This window comes from Paramisgurnus dabryanus, chromosome 12 (genome assembly GCF_030506205.2).
Source record: "Paramisgurnus dabryanus chromosome 12, PD_genome_1.1, whole genome shotgun sequence".
NCBI classification, from domain to species: Eukaryota; Metazoa; Chordata; class Actinopteri; order Cypriniformes; family Cobitidae; genus Paramisgurnus; species Paramisgurnus dabryanus.
The window spans coordinates 28,943,664-28,960,547 of NC_133348.1; the positions used below are offsets into that span (position 1 = coordinate 28,943,664).

The 16,884-nt window shown below is 38.4% G+C and overlaps 1 protein-coding gene across 2 annotated transcripts in view; it reads left to right on the plus strand.

Moving 5' to 3' along the window:
• med23 (mediator complex subunit 23) overlaps nucleotides 1–16,160 on the plus strand; it is a 49,095-nt gene extending 32,935 nt beyond the window's left edge. For both annotated transcript variants that reach the window (XM_065257435.2, XM_065257437.2), the window contains 8 exons: nucleotides 2,217–2,433; nucleotides 2,528–2,764; nucleotides 4,775–4,940; nucleotides 5,047–5,119; nucleotides 5,344–5,558; nucleotides 12,931–13,051; nucleotides 15,183–15,314; nucleotides 15,527–16,160. In XM_065257435.2, coding sequence (XP_065113507.1) covers nucleotides 2,217–2,433; nucleotides 2,528–2,764; nucleotides 4,775–4,940; nucleotides 5,047–5,119; nucleotides 5,344–5,558; nucleotides 12,931–13,051; nucleotides 15,183–15,314; nucleotides 15,527–15,715 — 1,350 coding nt within the window. In that variant the 3' untranslated portion in view covers nucleotides 15,716–16,160. The remainder of the gene's footprint in view (nucleotides 1–2,216; nucleotides 2,434–2,527; nucleotides 2,765–4,774; nucleotides 4,941–5,046; nucleotides 5,120–5,343; nucleotides 5,559–12,930; nucleotides 13,052–15,182; nucleotides 15,315–15,526) is intronic.
• The last annotated feature ends 724 nt before the right edge of the window (nucleotides 16,161–16,884 follow it).

Genomic DNA, 16,884 nt, shown 5'->3' on the forward strand with positions numbered 1-16,884 from the left:
TGACACATCATATGCACACAGCCCACTTTATCATCTTTGTGTTATTTTCAGTAAAGGTTTCTCTTTGATTGCTCTGACATTCAGATGTGTGCTTAACATTATGATTCACTACACAGCTGCTGTTTAAACCCTCACTGAGTTTAAATGACAAATATCATCACCAGCAGAACTCAACTAAAATATTCCCACAAGTCTTGCATCTTCAGACTTAAGACTGGTTGGTTTACAGTAGCTGCCACACGCACATATTTGATCGTCTAGTTGAGCCAGTATTGACTGTCTTTGTTAAAGGGCAGATCTTGCTTCAGTACAGCCTTGATCATTCATTTATCACATAATTTCTTCTACAACCCCAAATCAGAAAAAGTTGGGGTACTGTAGAAATTGTGAGTAAAAAAGGAATGGAATAATTTACGAATCTCATAAACTTATATTTTATTTACAATAGAATATAAATAACATATCAAATGTTGAAAGTGAGACATTTTGAAATGTCATGCCAAATATTGGCTCATTTTGGATTTCAGGAGAGCTACACATTCCAAAGAAAATCTAAAGTGCCCTTAGACGGCACTGCATCACATACAGGAATGCTACTGTAATGGAAATCATAACATGGGCTCTGGAATACTTCCAGAAAACATTGTCAGTGAACACAATCTACCGTGCCATTCACCATTGCCGGTTAAAACTCTATAGGTCAAACAAGAAGCCATATTTAAACATGACATAGAAGCGCAGGCGTTTTCTCTGGGCCAAGGCTCATTTAAAATGAACTTTGGCAAAGTGAAAAACTGTTCTGTGGTCAGACAAATAAAAATTTGAAGTTCTTTTTGGAAAACTGGGACGCCATTTCATCCGGACTAAAGAGGACAATGACAACCCAAGTTGTTATTAGCGCTCATTTCAGAAGCCTGCATCTCTGATGCTTTGGGGTTGCATGAGTGCGTGTGGCATGGGCAGCTTACACATCTGGAAAGGCACCATCAATGCTGAAAGGTTTATTCAAGTTCTAGATCCATATGATCCCATTCAGACGTCGTCTCTTTTAGGGAAGACCTTGCATTTTCCAACATGACATTGCCAGACCACATACTGCATCAATTACAACATCAAGACTGCGTAGAAGAAGGATCTGAGTACTGAAATGGCCAGCCTGCTTTCCAGATCTTTCACCCATAGAAAAGATTTGGTGCATCATAAAGCGAAAGATGCGACAAAGAAGACCTAAGACAGTTGAGCAACTAGAAGCCTGTTTAAGACAAGAATGGGACAACATTCCTATTCCTAAACATTGGTCCTCCAGCTGTTCCTTATATGTACATTTTACTTTTCCGGCCTCTTATTGCTACCTGTACCAACTTTTTTTGGAATGTGTAGCACTCATTAAATCCAAAATGAGCCAATATTTGGCATGACATTTTAAAATGTCTCACTTTCTACATTTGATATGTTATCTATATTTTATTGTGAATAAAATATAAGTTTATGACATTTGTAAATTATTCCATTCATTTTTTACTCACAACTTCTACAGTGTCCCAACTCTTTCTGAAGTGGGGTTGTATTTTGTAATGAGACATTGGAGTAAAAAAATCTAAAGTTTAGTTTCATGTGCTCACGTGAATTTCGCATGCTCACGCGAAACCTTCATGTGCAGAATTTAAAAAAAAGTTTAGTTTCACGTGCACACACGCAACTAAACTTTGTTTAATTTTTTTCTCCATGTCACCTTAGGGGCTTCGTACATTTTTGCCTTAATGATAAGGTGAATTTTTTTTGTAACTCATCCGTTTAAATTATATTAAGCCTTAAAGTTTTGCATAATTAAGGGCGTGGACACTTGAGTGACTGGTGAACTGCCACTGCTGTCACTAGAGTCGAGCTATGCGGGCATGGTTTCAGCAACCAGCCACCTCAGCTTCACGCACGTCTCGCCGCTTTACCCATTTTTGGTTCCTGCAAGTGATGCACTGTGACACAAGGCCAAGATGGCCGCCAACTATTGGCTTCAAAAAATCTCTCCACAAACTTATGGGTGACACAATGGACACTACGTCCATATTTTTACAGTCTATGGTTTGATGTAGCCGTGCAAAAGCAGGACAGTGGTGTTCATGAAATGCAATGTGCCACATCAGATGCTTGATGTAGTTTTAAACCATCTCATCTCACCTGCTGAACTCCTGTGTCTTTCTTTCTTTCTTTCCCTTCAGAAATATCCAGAGAAGTTGTACTTTGAAGGTCTGGCAGAACAGGTCAATCCTCCCATCCAGCTGCAGTCCCAGTATCTTCCCATTTATTTTGGTAATGTTTGTCTGCGCTTCCTGCCCGTGTTTGACATCGTCATCCATCGTTTCCTTGAGCTGTTGCCTGTTTCTAAATCTCTGGAGACATTACTCGATCATCTGGGTGGGCTCTACAAGTTTCACGGTGAGATAAATGTGTCACATACAGCTGTGAAACTGAGATTTTCTTCCCTTATCTGGTTTTAATGGAAGAGCTCATCTGACTCTTTCCCTCACAGATCGACCGGTGACGTACTTGTACAACACGCTCCATTATTATGAGCGACATCTTCGAGATCGCACTAACCTGAAGAGAAAGTTAGTTCATGCCATTATGAGTTCACTGAAGGACAACCGTACACCCGGCTGGTGTCTCAGTGAGACGTACCTGAAGTGCGGTATGAACCCCAGAGATGACAACGTCTGGATACCAGATGACACTTATTACTGCAAACTCATTGGTCGACTCGTGGACAATATCCTTTACAGTGCACGGCAGAATCTGTTTATGACACCAGCCAGTGTTTTTTTTATGTTTTTCACAAAATATTAATGCCTTTCAGAAAAATGTTTCTTCTTTAAATATATAAACATACAATGTATCAAATAAAAAGAACAGAACCTCTGCTTTGAAACAAAAAAAAACATTTCATCCTACCTTCATTTGTTCTCTTTTTATCACCTCTCAAATATGGGCTGAGAAAAAAACTGAGATAATTGCGATCAGAGATCAGATTCAGAGCGATGATCAAAACATACACGGAGTTTGAACTGTTTTCCCTAAGGAGATACTTCCGGGTTTTAGAAGTTGGGTAAGAGCGCCACTTGGTTAATAATAGGAAATATTGATTGCCAGAAAATTTGTCATTGGCAGGGAAGTGTTTTCTCTTAAAGGGATAGTTCGGTCAAAAATGATATTAAACCCATGATTTACTCACCCCCAAGCTGTCCGAGTTGCATATGTCCATCGTTTTTCAGATAAACACATTTTCGGATATTTTAGAAAATGATTTAGATCTTTCAGTTGATTAAATATAATGTTACGGGGTCCACGACCTTCAAGTCCAAAAAAGTGCGTCCATCCTTCACAAATTAAATCCAAACGGCTCCAGGATGATAAACAAAGGTCTTCTGAGGGTAATCCGCGTGGTGTTGTTGTAGAAATATCCATATTTAAAACTTTATTAACGAAAATAAATACCTTACGGTAGCGCCGCCCCCTTAGACTCCTCTGTATTCAATCTGCCAATGGGGTAAGCAAAAAAATCTTGAAAAATGTTCTTAACTCCATTAATGAGTTATCTCGTCGATAATCTCGAGTTATCCCTTCAATTATGAGGAAACATTTGCATAAAAAAGTGTTCTTGATTCATTTTTATGTTTATCTGCAATACGATTATCCACTAGATGACACTTATATTTATGAAAAAAACTGAAGCCAAAACTTTATTTACTAATTTTAAACTCTGTGTATGTTTTGATAATCGTTCTGAATCTGATCTCTAACAAAATCCCGTTTTAAAAATGCAATTATCTTAGCTTTTTGCTAAAACATTTGTATTTTTAAAGAAAAATATCCATATTTAAGAGTTAAAGAAAATATAGAAAAAATATAGATTTTTATAAATTTTTCTGTTTTGTTTATTTGTTTATTCTTTGTTTTGTAAGCAGAGTCTGTTATTTCACTTGATATATTTGTATATTTATATATTTAAAGAACCAACATTTTCCTAGAACACATTTTGTGAAACTTTGAGAAAATCACAAAAAATGTTGGTGGGCAACTTTTCAAAAAATGGCTGGCACGGAATGAGTTAAACACTTAATTCAAGAAAAGATTCTGAGCCCATTGGCAGATTTTTTGCTTGTTTTAAGCACAAATTCACTTAATGTTTTTTCCTATAATTTAGACTTCTTTTCTTAGGTCTTAGCTTTTCTTAATGTGCAATGTGTAGATTTTAGCAGTGAGATTGTGAATTGCAACCAATGCTTCAGTCCACCATTCACCGAAATGCATAGAGAAGCTACAGTAGTCGCCACAGGACAGACATGTTGTTGTCTAAGACAAAATGCAGTAGTAACAAAACGCACTCTGTAGAGTAGTTTGTCAATTTAGGGCTACTGTAGAAAAATGGCTTCCAAGTAAGTGGACCCGCAGTGTATGTAGATAAAAATGGCTCATTCTGAGGTAATAAAAACAATACAGTTTATTATGTAAGGTCTTTATTTACCACTGATAATATAGTTATGTATATTATATTGCATTTCTGTCATTAGATCCTTCTTAAAGTTACACACTGCACCTTTAAGTATTTTTTATATTTGTATTAAAAACAAGACAAAAAATACTAAGTAAGAAAGTCATTTTTTGCACTGTACATTGTTTCAAAACTGTGTCTTTAGTTACAGGTTAATATGAGATTGGTAATTGAAGTAGATACTGTGGTGAAGTGTCATGTCAGAGGGTTTTCTTTAACTAATTTCACCCATGGCTGGTAAATCTCCAGGTCCGTTCCCTAACTGTGATTGGCGCTTTAATGAGTTTCCAAACCCTGCTGCCCACGCGTTACACGTCACCTGTGTGGAGCTCATGGCTCTTGCGGTGCCAGGGAAAGAAGTGGGAAACGCTTTACTCAATGTAGTGCTAAAGAGGTTAGACTTCATTACCATGATGCTGATGACAGGACTGATGGTTATCAGACTGAATTGTTATCTGTGTGAGAAGTGTCTGATGTGCATCTGCTTTGTTGTTTTACAGTCAGCCGTTGGTTCCCCGTGAGAACATCACAGCGTGGATGAACGCTATTGGACTGGTCATCACAGCTCTCCCTGTATGCACACTTCTTTATCTTCTCTCATTATCTTATCATAGAAGAGGTTTCTGTAATAACAGCCATGACTTAATGAAGTATTTAAACGATGATTCTCAAGTGAATATTAAGGGCTGTCAAGGTTTATGTTTGTTGTTCAGAGCACATCGAGACTTGACCTTCAGTTGTATTGTGATTTAATTATAAAACCTTCATTGATTTTCTTTCCTCTTGTTCTCTCTCAGGAGCCGTACTGGATCGTCCTTCATGACCGGATCGTGAGCGTGGTCAGCAGTCCGGTTCTGAGTTCAGAGACGGAGTGGGTCGGTTATCCGTTTCAGTTGTTGGACTTCACAGCCTGTCACCAGTCTTATTCAGAGATGCATTGCAGTTATGTCCTGGCGTTGGCACACGCCGTCTGGCATCACTCCAGTATCGGACAGCTCTCTCTTATACCCAAGTAAGAAGATATTTTTATTTCGGATAAACCCACCAGTACCTATGAGTCACACAGTCTATTTCTGAGTAAGTGGAGATTGTTTGGTCAGAATATGCTGCAGTATTGACCCAGCATTGTGACATTAGTCAATAGTCTGACTCCGCCATTACACGGACCGCTCATTTTACAATACATCAAATCTGCTTTAAACACAATTTATTATAAAACTCTTTGTGCAAGAGGTGTGAGTTACATCACAGTGCCACTTTAGGACCAAACTGAGTGAAACATTAGGATCAGATCTGTACTGTACTGTACTGTAAAGACAGCTGATCTCATCTGAATGGGCCTGTAAGCAACAACCAACAATACCTCAGCAGCTGTTCAACACTTTATTAAAAACACTCATGACAGAACTGTGGCAGATGTATTTTTGCAAAGTTATTTATACATTTGGTTTGATTTAATTCAGATGTTAAACACTAAGTTGTTTTGTAGTTGTGCTGTAAATTGGCACACAGATCTTGGCAGCGTGTGACAGAGCGTTCTGTAGTCACGACACGACTTAAGCAGAATGTTAAACCACCACAGACGTGCTACTCATACCAAGTCACTTCACATGGTTGGAAGAAACATACAGCTGCCTAAGATACATTAAGGGCATCGTTGCAATCTCAGAATGCACTTCGCCAAACTCAAAGAATAAACAGCCAGATGGGATGATGAAAATGATCTTCGATGTACATGATTATGCTTTTTCAGACAAACACAATCAAAGTTATTTTAGAAAATAATGAGGTTAATAAATGTCTTCTGAAGGTTATCAATGTGATTTTTATTTAAAACTTAATCACTTATAATAACTAGCTTCTGTTAACGGCCAATGTGCTTTAAGCGTGCTCTTGTATATCACACTACACTGCAAAAAATGATTTTCAAGAAAAAAGTTTTCTAGTATTTTTTTGTTCAGTAAAAATATCTAAAATTTGTTCATTTAACTCTTTCACCGCCAGCATTTTTTTAAAAAGTTGCCAGCCAGCGCCAGCGTTTTTCATGATTTTCACCAAAGTTTAATGCCTTCCAGAAAATGTTCTTCTTTAAATATATTAACATACAATATACCAAATGAAAGAACAGACCCTCTGCTTTCATAAAAAAAAAAAAAGTTTCATCCTACCTTCAGTAGTTCTTTTGTAATCAACTTTTGAATATGGGTAGGTTTCTGCAAAAACACCACATTTTGAGCAAAAAGCAGAGATAATTCCATTTTTGTGACGGACTTTTCATAGAGATCCAATTCAGAGCGATCTTTAAAACCCATAGGGCAATACTTCCGGGTTTAAAAAGGGGTTTAAAAAGTTGCGGTATTGCGGAAAGACGGAACATCTCTTCATTGGCGGGGAAGCGTTTTCTCTTAATTGACGAGATATCTCGTCAATGGCGGTGAAAGAGTTAAGATCCTTTTTTCTTAAACATCCCAAGAAAATAAGTCTAGTTTTTAGACCAAAAATATCAAATTTAGGTGATTTTGTGCATAAAACAAGCGAAAAAATCTGCCAGTGGGGTAAGCAAAAAAATCTTAAAACACTAAATTCAAGAAAAAATCAAGAAAAATTTGCTTACCCCATTGGCAGACTTTTTTTGCTTGTTTTATGCACATAATCACTTAAATTTGATATTTTTGGTCTATAAACTAGACTTATTTTCTTGGGTCGTTTTGCTCATCAAGATCTTCATTTAAGCATTTTAGATATTTTTACTGAAAACAAGACAAAAATACTAAGAAAATATTTTCTTGAAAATCTTTTTTTGCAGTGTAGAAAAGACTCTCGCAAGAACTGTCAGTTGTTTCAGCTAGCGATAACTCAATATCCTCTTATATCGAAATTCTCCGCCATTTTATTTAAAGAGCGCCTATTTCGTTGCTAACAAACAACATTATTTTTTGTATTTGGTGCAATACAATGTGTTAGCGTGGATTATGGTTAAAAAATACATTATTTTCCACATACCGTACATTTTTGTTGCTCCAAATATCCCTGCCTTCCTCAAACGCTCTGATGTGTTACAAGTAGGGCTGGACCAGAAAATTCGAATATTCGAATATTCGTTCGGTGGGTTGACATTCGATTTTCAGTTTTGAGATTCGAATATATATATAAATATTTTTCAGCGTTAATGCAGAGCTTTTGCCAAGCAGGAAGTGCGCTTCACACTCCCGCTCTGTAGGTGGCGCAGAGAGACCAACATCCATAGCCAACAGCCATCAAACAGCACCAGTGGAAGAAGAGATCGCCTCGAACGGAAAGCGCGCTTCCTGCTTTGGCATTCACGCTAATAGTGTTGTAAATAACGTTCAGTTTCTTGCAAAAACTGATTGATTTGCTTCACAAGACGTCAATATGTCACACGGAGATATGGGGGATTACTTTTGTATTGGATATATATGCTTTAGCTCTTAAAGTGTGCGGATCGGTTGACTTGCATGACGGAGCACTGGGGTTTCTGCAAAATATCTTCATTATTGTTCTGATGAAAAAAACATATTGGATGGTGTAAGTGTTATAATAAATAAACTTGATTTTGAAAGTATGCTACCGTTTTATTACAGTTTGTTGAACTTCGTTCATTTATTTTCGTTGTTTTATTTAAATAGCCTACCCTACGTTGTCAGTAATTACTGTGCTGCTAATTTCTGATACGGGAATGTTTGTTTGTTAGACAAATGTTGTTAGAAAATAGGCTAACGTTACCTTATTAAAAGTATTGGTCTTGTGTTTTGTTTCACTAATGCTGTTCTCGCATGACGCATGACAGGCACGCCGCTTCCGGCTTGTGCTGTTCTGTAGTATTTTTAAAGTTTATTAATTCTAGAAGTGTCACATGTCCATATTGCACGAAAAAAATGCACTACACTCCCTTGAGTTCCCAGCAACACATCCGCCAGATAATAAAAACTGTGGATCGACAGACACACACATACACACACACACACACACACACACACACAGATTCCTGCCTTTATTAAAGAGAAAAAATATGTTCAGCCCCTCCTTCCGAAGCTTCGAATATTCGATTTTATTTCTACTAGAGCTTCGAAGCTCAAAAAATGGTATTCGGAACAGCCCTAGTTACAAGACCTTCGATCTGAAAAGCGCCCCATTGGCCAGTTTACCATTACATTGTGATTGGCCTGAATACCTCTGACGTCAGCCGGAAATGTGACGCTCCTTACCATGTTTTGAAGATTAGCTCACAATGCAATACTGACAGGAGTTAATATCGTCTTTACTACCTTATCAATACAAGCCAAATCTGATCCAGAAAATGCAGATGGCCAAGCTGATCGATAAACTTTACCAGCGCGGCTTGAGCAGAACGTAACAGATTGGTAATGTAAGGATACTAAAACATGAACCATGTCTGGATTTGGGATCGTAATAACGACAAGCAATATGCGCTACTATGCACTGCACAAAACTTGTGTTTGAATCATGATTTAGTCCAGTGATTCCCAACCGGGGGTACGCGTACCCCAGGGGGTACGTGAAGAGTTTCCAGGGGGTACGCGAAAAGATTTACATTTTGCTTTGATCTCATTTACTTTTAATAAAAATGTCTTTCGTTTGTCCAGTCATTTACCTAAGATTGATTTTTGTGAGGAAAGCATTGTAAAAAGGACAACTTTGTAATTTTAATCTTATCATTAATATAATTAGCTGTCAAGAGTAAATGCGCTGCATGATCCAAAACGCAATAGCGATGTCCAACTCAAGAACGAGCTGACTATTTTCAATGAACCTGAATAGTTTCTAAAGACACAAAGTTTATAAACTATAAATAATGTTCAAATAATGCTATAATATTCATTCCCGCTGCCATTACATTTTCAAATTATGCAAAAAAACTTTTGCATTGTTTTTGGGTAACATGTATTGTCCCGTATGATGTCTTTTGTATTTATAAAGAATGTCTTCACATTTTGTTTCTCTTTATATTTGAACAGAATAATTTAACTTATTTGCACACTTTAATTATCAGTAACTTAAATTGAGATTTTATTAAATGTAGGGCATTTACTAAAAAGGACTTGAGAGCTCAATTCCAAATAAGCGCCGGAGTGGATAATTTGCGTGTGATTTACTACAAAGGCGCAAATAAAATACACAGGCACAATAATGACATAAGCACATTTCTATAATGACCATTGCAATCTATTAGAGCAGCGCAAATTAGTACAGGGTCGCAAATAAGAGAACTCGGCAGGACATCGCAATGAAAATGCGGACTGCGGAGTTTGAAATTCCAGCTAAGTGAAAGTAAGACGAAATATGAACGGTAAAAAAAGTTTTGAAATACCTGATTTGACTTCTCCTCGTGACTTCTCCTCTTTTCTTTAGCAAATTAAACATAGCTTGGCTTGGCAAACTCTTTATATATATTTTTTTTAAGTATGTTCCTCTGGCAAAATGTAATACTCTCCTCGCATTAATGTTGCTTCAAAAGGAAAACTTCCACAAATGTAAATGCAATAAGGTCACAAAAATAACACATTTTCAGAGCTAAATATCTTCTGCGTGTCTTCAGTAAGTTCAGTCGTTATTTAACGCCAAAATGATGGTTTGCGCAAGCTGTTAGTAAATCAGGCCCTTAAAGGGGTCATATGATGAAATTTTTTAATTTGTAAAATAAGTCTTTGGCGTTCCTAGAGTCCATATGTGAAGTTTTATCTCAAAACACCCTACAGATAATTAATTATAGCATGTCAAAATTGCCATTTTGTAGGGCTGAGCAAAATGTGCCGTTTTTGGGTGTGTCTTTTAAAATGCAAATGAGCTGATAAAATGCAAACACTGATCGCAATGATAGTGGTTTGTTGAAATAAACATGCTTCATCAGTCAGTGCTTTTTACTTCAATGTTTAAAATTAATAAATATTACTAATTATTTGTCTTTAAAACACAACTTAGGTTTAGTTTCGATGAAGGGGTACTTGAGCCTTACTGATAGGGCTGTGGGGGTACTTAGGGCAAAAAAGGTTGGGAACCACTGATTTAGTCAGTAATAAACACTCACAGCCAGAAGTGGGCGGGATTATGATCATGACTGTTTTGTCCACGTCAATAGGCTAAGGAAGTAAACTGTTGTCTACAATCTGTGTGTTTGTTGTAGTCCAAGAAAAGAGATTTAAATTGGAGAAGATCATAGTTTATTTTGGGATATGTACCTTTTGCATATCATTAACATGTACTTATACACACTTACACATCATAGGAAATCTAAAATCTTGAATCGAACAATTGGTGCCGTGCATTTGTCACTATGCATCATACGCTACGTCTACGCTGAAACTCTCTGGTGAATGCACATTAGGCGCTAACAGAAGCTGCTTATTTTAGTTTATAAAGTTTTAAACATGCATTTTTTTTTACAAAATCACATTGATTACGCTTAGAAGACATTTATTAACCCCTGAAGCCAAATGGATTACTTCTGTGAAGGATGGGTGTACTTTTTGGGCTCCAAACTCAGTTGTTCTCTGGTTCCTGTTTACTACCATTATAAAGATTAAAAGAGCCAGGACATTTAAAAAAAAAAAAATTCTAATTGTGTTTGTCTGAAAAAAGATAATGTACATTGAAGATGGCTTGAGGGTGAGTAAATCATGGGGTAATTTTCATTATACGCTGGAGTATCGCTGTGTCTCTCTTGTATTTTCTGCTGTATATCTGAGTATTACATCAGTAGTTTAGTGAGATGTCTTCAGTGTAGAGTTCTTGGTGTTGTCATCCAAGCGTAACATCCTTAAATCAGTCACTGAAGATGAGACGTTAGGATGCTGCTCATTGTAGACAGCTGGTTAGGTTTTGGAAACAAGTCAGTCTTTAATGAAGTTAAAAAAGATGCCAAGATGTTTGTTTGTTTTTCTTTCTTTCTTTCATCAGCCCAACACAATCAAGAGTTATATAAAAAAAATATTCTAATAGCTTTGACCGGGCTCAATATTTCAAAGCTATCATTTAAATAATCCATAACCCAGCCGGTTATGAAACTATTTATAATTTGAGCTTTTAGTGATAGTTACAACGACATGTAATGCAAACAAACAAAAACCGCTAAAGATTCAAATATGGCAGCATGTGAAACCTCACTGGTTCTCGCGTGTTTCATGACCAGTCGTCATATGAGTTGTGATGATGGGACACTCAGAAAACAATGCGATTTCACTTTCCACCATATTTGAATCTTGAGATGTCTGTTTACATGTGACTTTAGACGTGTTACCGTACATGTGTAAAGAGTATTCAATCTATTTGAATAAGTAAGGGCAGCAGGTTGTTATCACAGAAATGAGCCCCAACAGGGTGATCAGTGTCGATATGTTGCTTTAAAAAAGTCTCAATTTAGACTGATGAATGTTTTTTTGGGTTGGTGGATTGTATAGCCATGCTTTATGTTGACCTGACAAAGCCTTGAAGTCTGAAGGTTATTCAGAACTGATGTGAACACTGGAGCGGTTGAATAAGAGATTTAAAGTTGTAATGTTATAAGTCTTGTCTTTTGAATACTTGAGTATAATGTTCTTATAAAAATACTTTCAGGACACAACCTCCTTTTTAAACTAAACATTTGTGTGTTAATTCAGTTATTATGTTTATAAGGTACTGGAGTCTGTGTCATTTTATCACTGCACTTTAAAGTGACTTCATTTGAAGTATTCATTTTATCTCACTAATGCATTCCCTGAGAATCCAACTCATCTGTTTTTACTGCAGTGCTCTATCAGTCGCATCATGTTGAAAAAAATCCACACATAGTTAATATTTTTTTTTTAATACAGCGCATTTGCAGTGTAATGTGATTGCTGTCTGATTGAAACCTTGTCTCTTCATTTTTGGTCATTTTTACTTTTTTCTATAAATCATTGCTGTTGATCCCCCTTTAGATCTGATCTTGAGTATTAAAACATGTGATGCCATCTCAAAGATCCACTTTGCCTCTATGGTCAATGAATTGTCGCACACATTAAGTCATGTTCAGTGTTTTATTATTTTTTAATTTGCTTACTGCATCAGGCGAGCTCATTGTAATGACTGACAAAACAAAAATCGTCATCATCCACTGGTCAAAAACAGTTCATCTTCCTCAAAGCTTGATTTTCTTTCAAATTTGACACATTTAAGTCTCCATATTGGAAAAAATATATATATAATTATCAGTATCAACTCTGTGTTTAAATTATAAAAATACAGCGTATTGCAATTCATGAAAAGTGGTTTTGTAGATAAGAGGTTTCGATCTAACAGCGGTGTCTGAATGTTAAATGTGATGTTGTGTGACTGTGAATGTTAAATGTGATTGTGTTTGATAGTTGATGTTGATTGTGTGATAGGTTCCTGTCAGAGGTTCTGAAGCCCATTGTGAAGACTGAGTTTCAGCTGTTGTATGTGTATCACCTGGTGGGTCCATTTCTTCAGCGCTTCCAACAAGAGAGAACCAGATGCATGCTGGAGGTGAAGACAAACACAGACACATACACACCCATGCATGCACACATAGACGCATACACAGGCACGCACGCATACACAAGCACAGACGCACACACACAGACACACACACACACACACACACACATAGACAGGGCACACACACAGACCCACGCATAGACACACTCAGACATGCATGCACACAGACATGCACACACGCACAGACGTACACGAACGCATACACACAAACACAGACACGTATGCATACACTCAGACGCAGAAACAAACACACACGTAGACAGGGCACAGACACGCACACATACACACACACAGACATGCACGCATATACACACAAACACTCATGCACACAGACACACGCACACAAACACACAAGCACACACGGATGCACACACACACACACACACACACACACACACACACACACACAAAGATAGAGCAAAGGCACGCACACACACAACCTACACACACAGACAGACGCACGCATGCACACAAACACAGAGACATACACACTAAAAAGACACGCACGCATGCATGCATACACACACACGCGCATGCCTACACAGAAACACACACACACACGTAGACAGGGCACACACATGCACTCACAGACAGACAGACACATACACACCCATGCATGGACACATAGACGCATACACAGGGATGCATGCATACCCACGCACAGACGCACACGTGCACCTATGCACAAAGAAACGCATGCATGCATGCATGCACACACAAACGCAGAAACAGACACACACACATAGACATGGCACAGACACGCACAAACAGACCCACGCATAGACACAGACAGACATGCATGCACACAGACATGCACACATACACACGCACAGACGTACACACAGACACGCACGCACGCATGCATACACACACACACACGTAGACAGGGCACAGACACGCACGCATACACACATAGACAGGGCACACACACAGACCCACGCATAGACACAGACAGACATGCATGCACACGCACAGACATACACACAAACACGCATGCACGCATACACACAAACACAGACATGCACGCATGCATACACACAGACGCAGAAACACACACGCAGACAGGGCACAGACACGCACGCACGCATACACACACACACACAGACATGCACGTATATACACACAAACACACATGCACACAGACATACGCACACAAGCACACACGGACGCACACACACACAAAGACAGGGCACACGCACGCACGCACACACACACACACACACACACACACACACACACAGACACACGCACAGTGCACACAAACACAGAGACACACACAAAAACAGACACGCACGCATGCATGCATACACACACAGACACACGCACAGACACACACGCACACATGCCTACAAACACAGACACCCACACGCGCATGCCTACACAGAAACACACACACACGTAGACAGGACACAGACACGCACGCACAGACAGATGCACAGACACACAAAGACATGAACACATATACACACAGACACGCATGCACACATTCACACAGACAGGGCACAGACACTCACTCACGCACAAACACATACATACAAACACAGATATGCATACACAAACACAGACTCGATCACACAGACACACACATAGACACAAATCCTTCTGAGTCAGAGATGCTAAACAGGCTTGAGTTCATCTAGAACAAACCTTGTGAATATAACAGAGATGGCAGTGAATCTATCACAGCAGAAGAACACAGACTGTGAAGACATGAAACAGACAAACATCACTGTTCTGTTGCTCTCCTGAGAAACTCTTACATCTCAACTGATGAATGATTCACTTCTATCAGTCTCTCTGTCGCTCTCTCTCTCTCTTCACACTGCACTTTCACCCATAAAGCCTTTAAGCTCCTCACACCACCTCTTTCATTAAAGACTTCAGTGTCTTCAGGATCACAGAGATGATAATATTGGTCAGATCAAATCTTGCTGGCAGAATTCTATGAAATGCATTAATAGTTTTTGTGGTATTGATTGTGATATTGTGACCGTTCATGAGATCACACAAACAGGAATTATTAACCATTAAGAGCTCTGATGCTGGTGATGTGACCTGTGTATGTGTTTGTATATATGGCTCTCAGCTATGGTTTAAAATGAATGTTTTGTTTTTTCAGATTGGAGTGGCGTTTTATGAAATGCTTCAGGCTGTGGATCAGCACAGTAAACATCTGGCCTTTATGGACCCCATCTGTGACTTTCTTTACCACATTAAATACATGTTTACCGGAGACAGTGTCAAAGACCAGGTAACGGACTCAAACCTCATTGTGTTGGACTGACTGGGAACGTCTCGCGTGTCTAATAGATGAGCGACATCTAACTATACTTTACACTGGCACTCATTCAGTACACAACTCATCTGATGTCAAACTCAATTTAATCCAGTCATCATTTCATCCCTCAGGAGCTGGACTATGAGCTCTGTTTGCTGATTCTCTGTCTGTCTATCTGTCTGTAGGTGGAGCGGATTATCTGTTCACTGAGGCCGGCCATGAGACTGCGTCTCCGCTTCATCACTCACATCAGTAAGATGGAGACCACAGCCGTCTCCACGGCGACCGCCACCCCTCAGCCGACGAGCGTCTCATCTCCAGCTTCCCAGAGCGGAGCTGGACCTTCTAATATTCCTCTCTCTGTGGCACAGTAGCACGATGGGACTGTACGGCATAGAGACAGAAGTACAGTATGAGCAGCTTCGCCTTCAACTTTTGTTGTAATACTGTTAAACGTGAAGTAAATGTTGGAGAAGGAGAATCAGGAGGTTTTTTATATTCACATGAATCAAGCTTTTCCTTCTCTGAATTAAACCGACTCGATCTCAGCAGAACATCTCTGTTGCCTTCAAGAAGATCAAGGACTGACCTACCAAGGTTATAATCGTTATCCTAAAAACTTTAGTCTGAACTTTCATAGACACACAAACCTTTTGTATGAAATAAAAGTGTGCTTTTTTGTTTTTTGAGTCATGTTTTATTTTTGTAATAATGTAATAATCCAGTTATGCTGTATGTGCTGTAACTGAAGCCTGAGTTAAACTGCTGAATAAGCCGAACTTAATAAACTGAAGCATTCATCCGAATGAAGCCGGTGTTTGTACTGCTGCAAAGATTTCGGATGATTCATTCAGTGTGATGATATCTTCAATAAAGTTGTATAATCTCTTCTTCTTCAATGACAAGTATAGACACCAAGATTAACAGAAAGATCACTGGAAAGCAGTCGAGATGTACGCCCCAACATTACAGGGTTCCCGCGGAGTCTTAAAAAGTCTAAAATTCAGAAAGTTAAATTTAAGGCCATAAAAAGTCTTAAAAACGGCCAGATTTTCATCCTAGGTCTTAAATGTAATTAACCCTAGTCTTAAATTTCTTACCTTTGTTTATACCCAAAAAGCGTTGTCCTCAAAAAATAAAATAGTAATTTAAAATGCTGTAGAACTAATCAGTGACGGATGAAGAAAGTGTTTGATCGGCGGGCCTCTAAAAAGAAAAGTTCTGCACTTCGCGCGTCACTGAATCGCACTTCAATCCAGTTTTAATCATTATTTTTTAAAGAGGATACAAATGTAGGCTTTTATAATCCACGCAATTCATGCCATAAGCTATATTTCAGGTGTTGTGATCTGACTGTATACTGTAGGTTTGGCGAGAAACAAACCTTAAATGCAGTTTTATAAAAGCAAAAATCTTTTCTGTGTTAATTTAACCAACTAGCCCGTGGCTTACCTGAGCATTTGCCAGGTTCTGAAACAGAGGACCCAGAAGCGAAAAAATCAACACTGCTTTATTGAAAATCAACTTAAACAGTAAGTCGGTC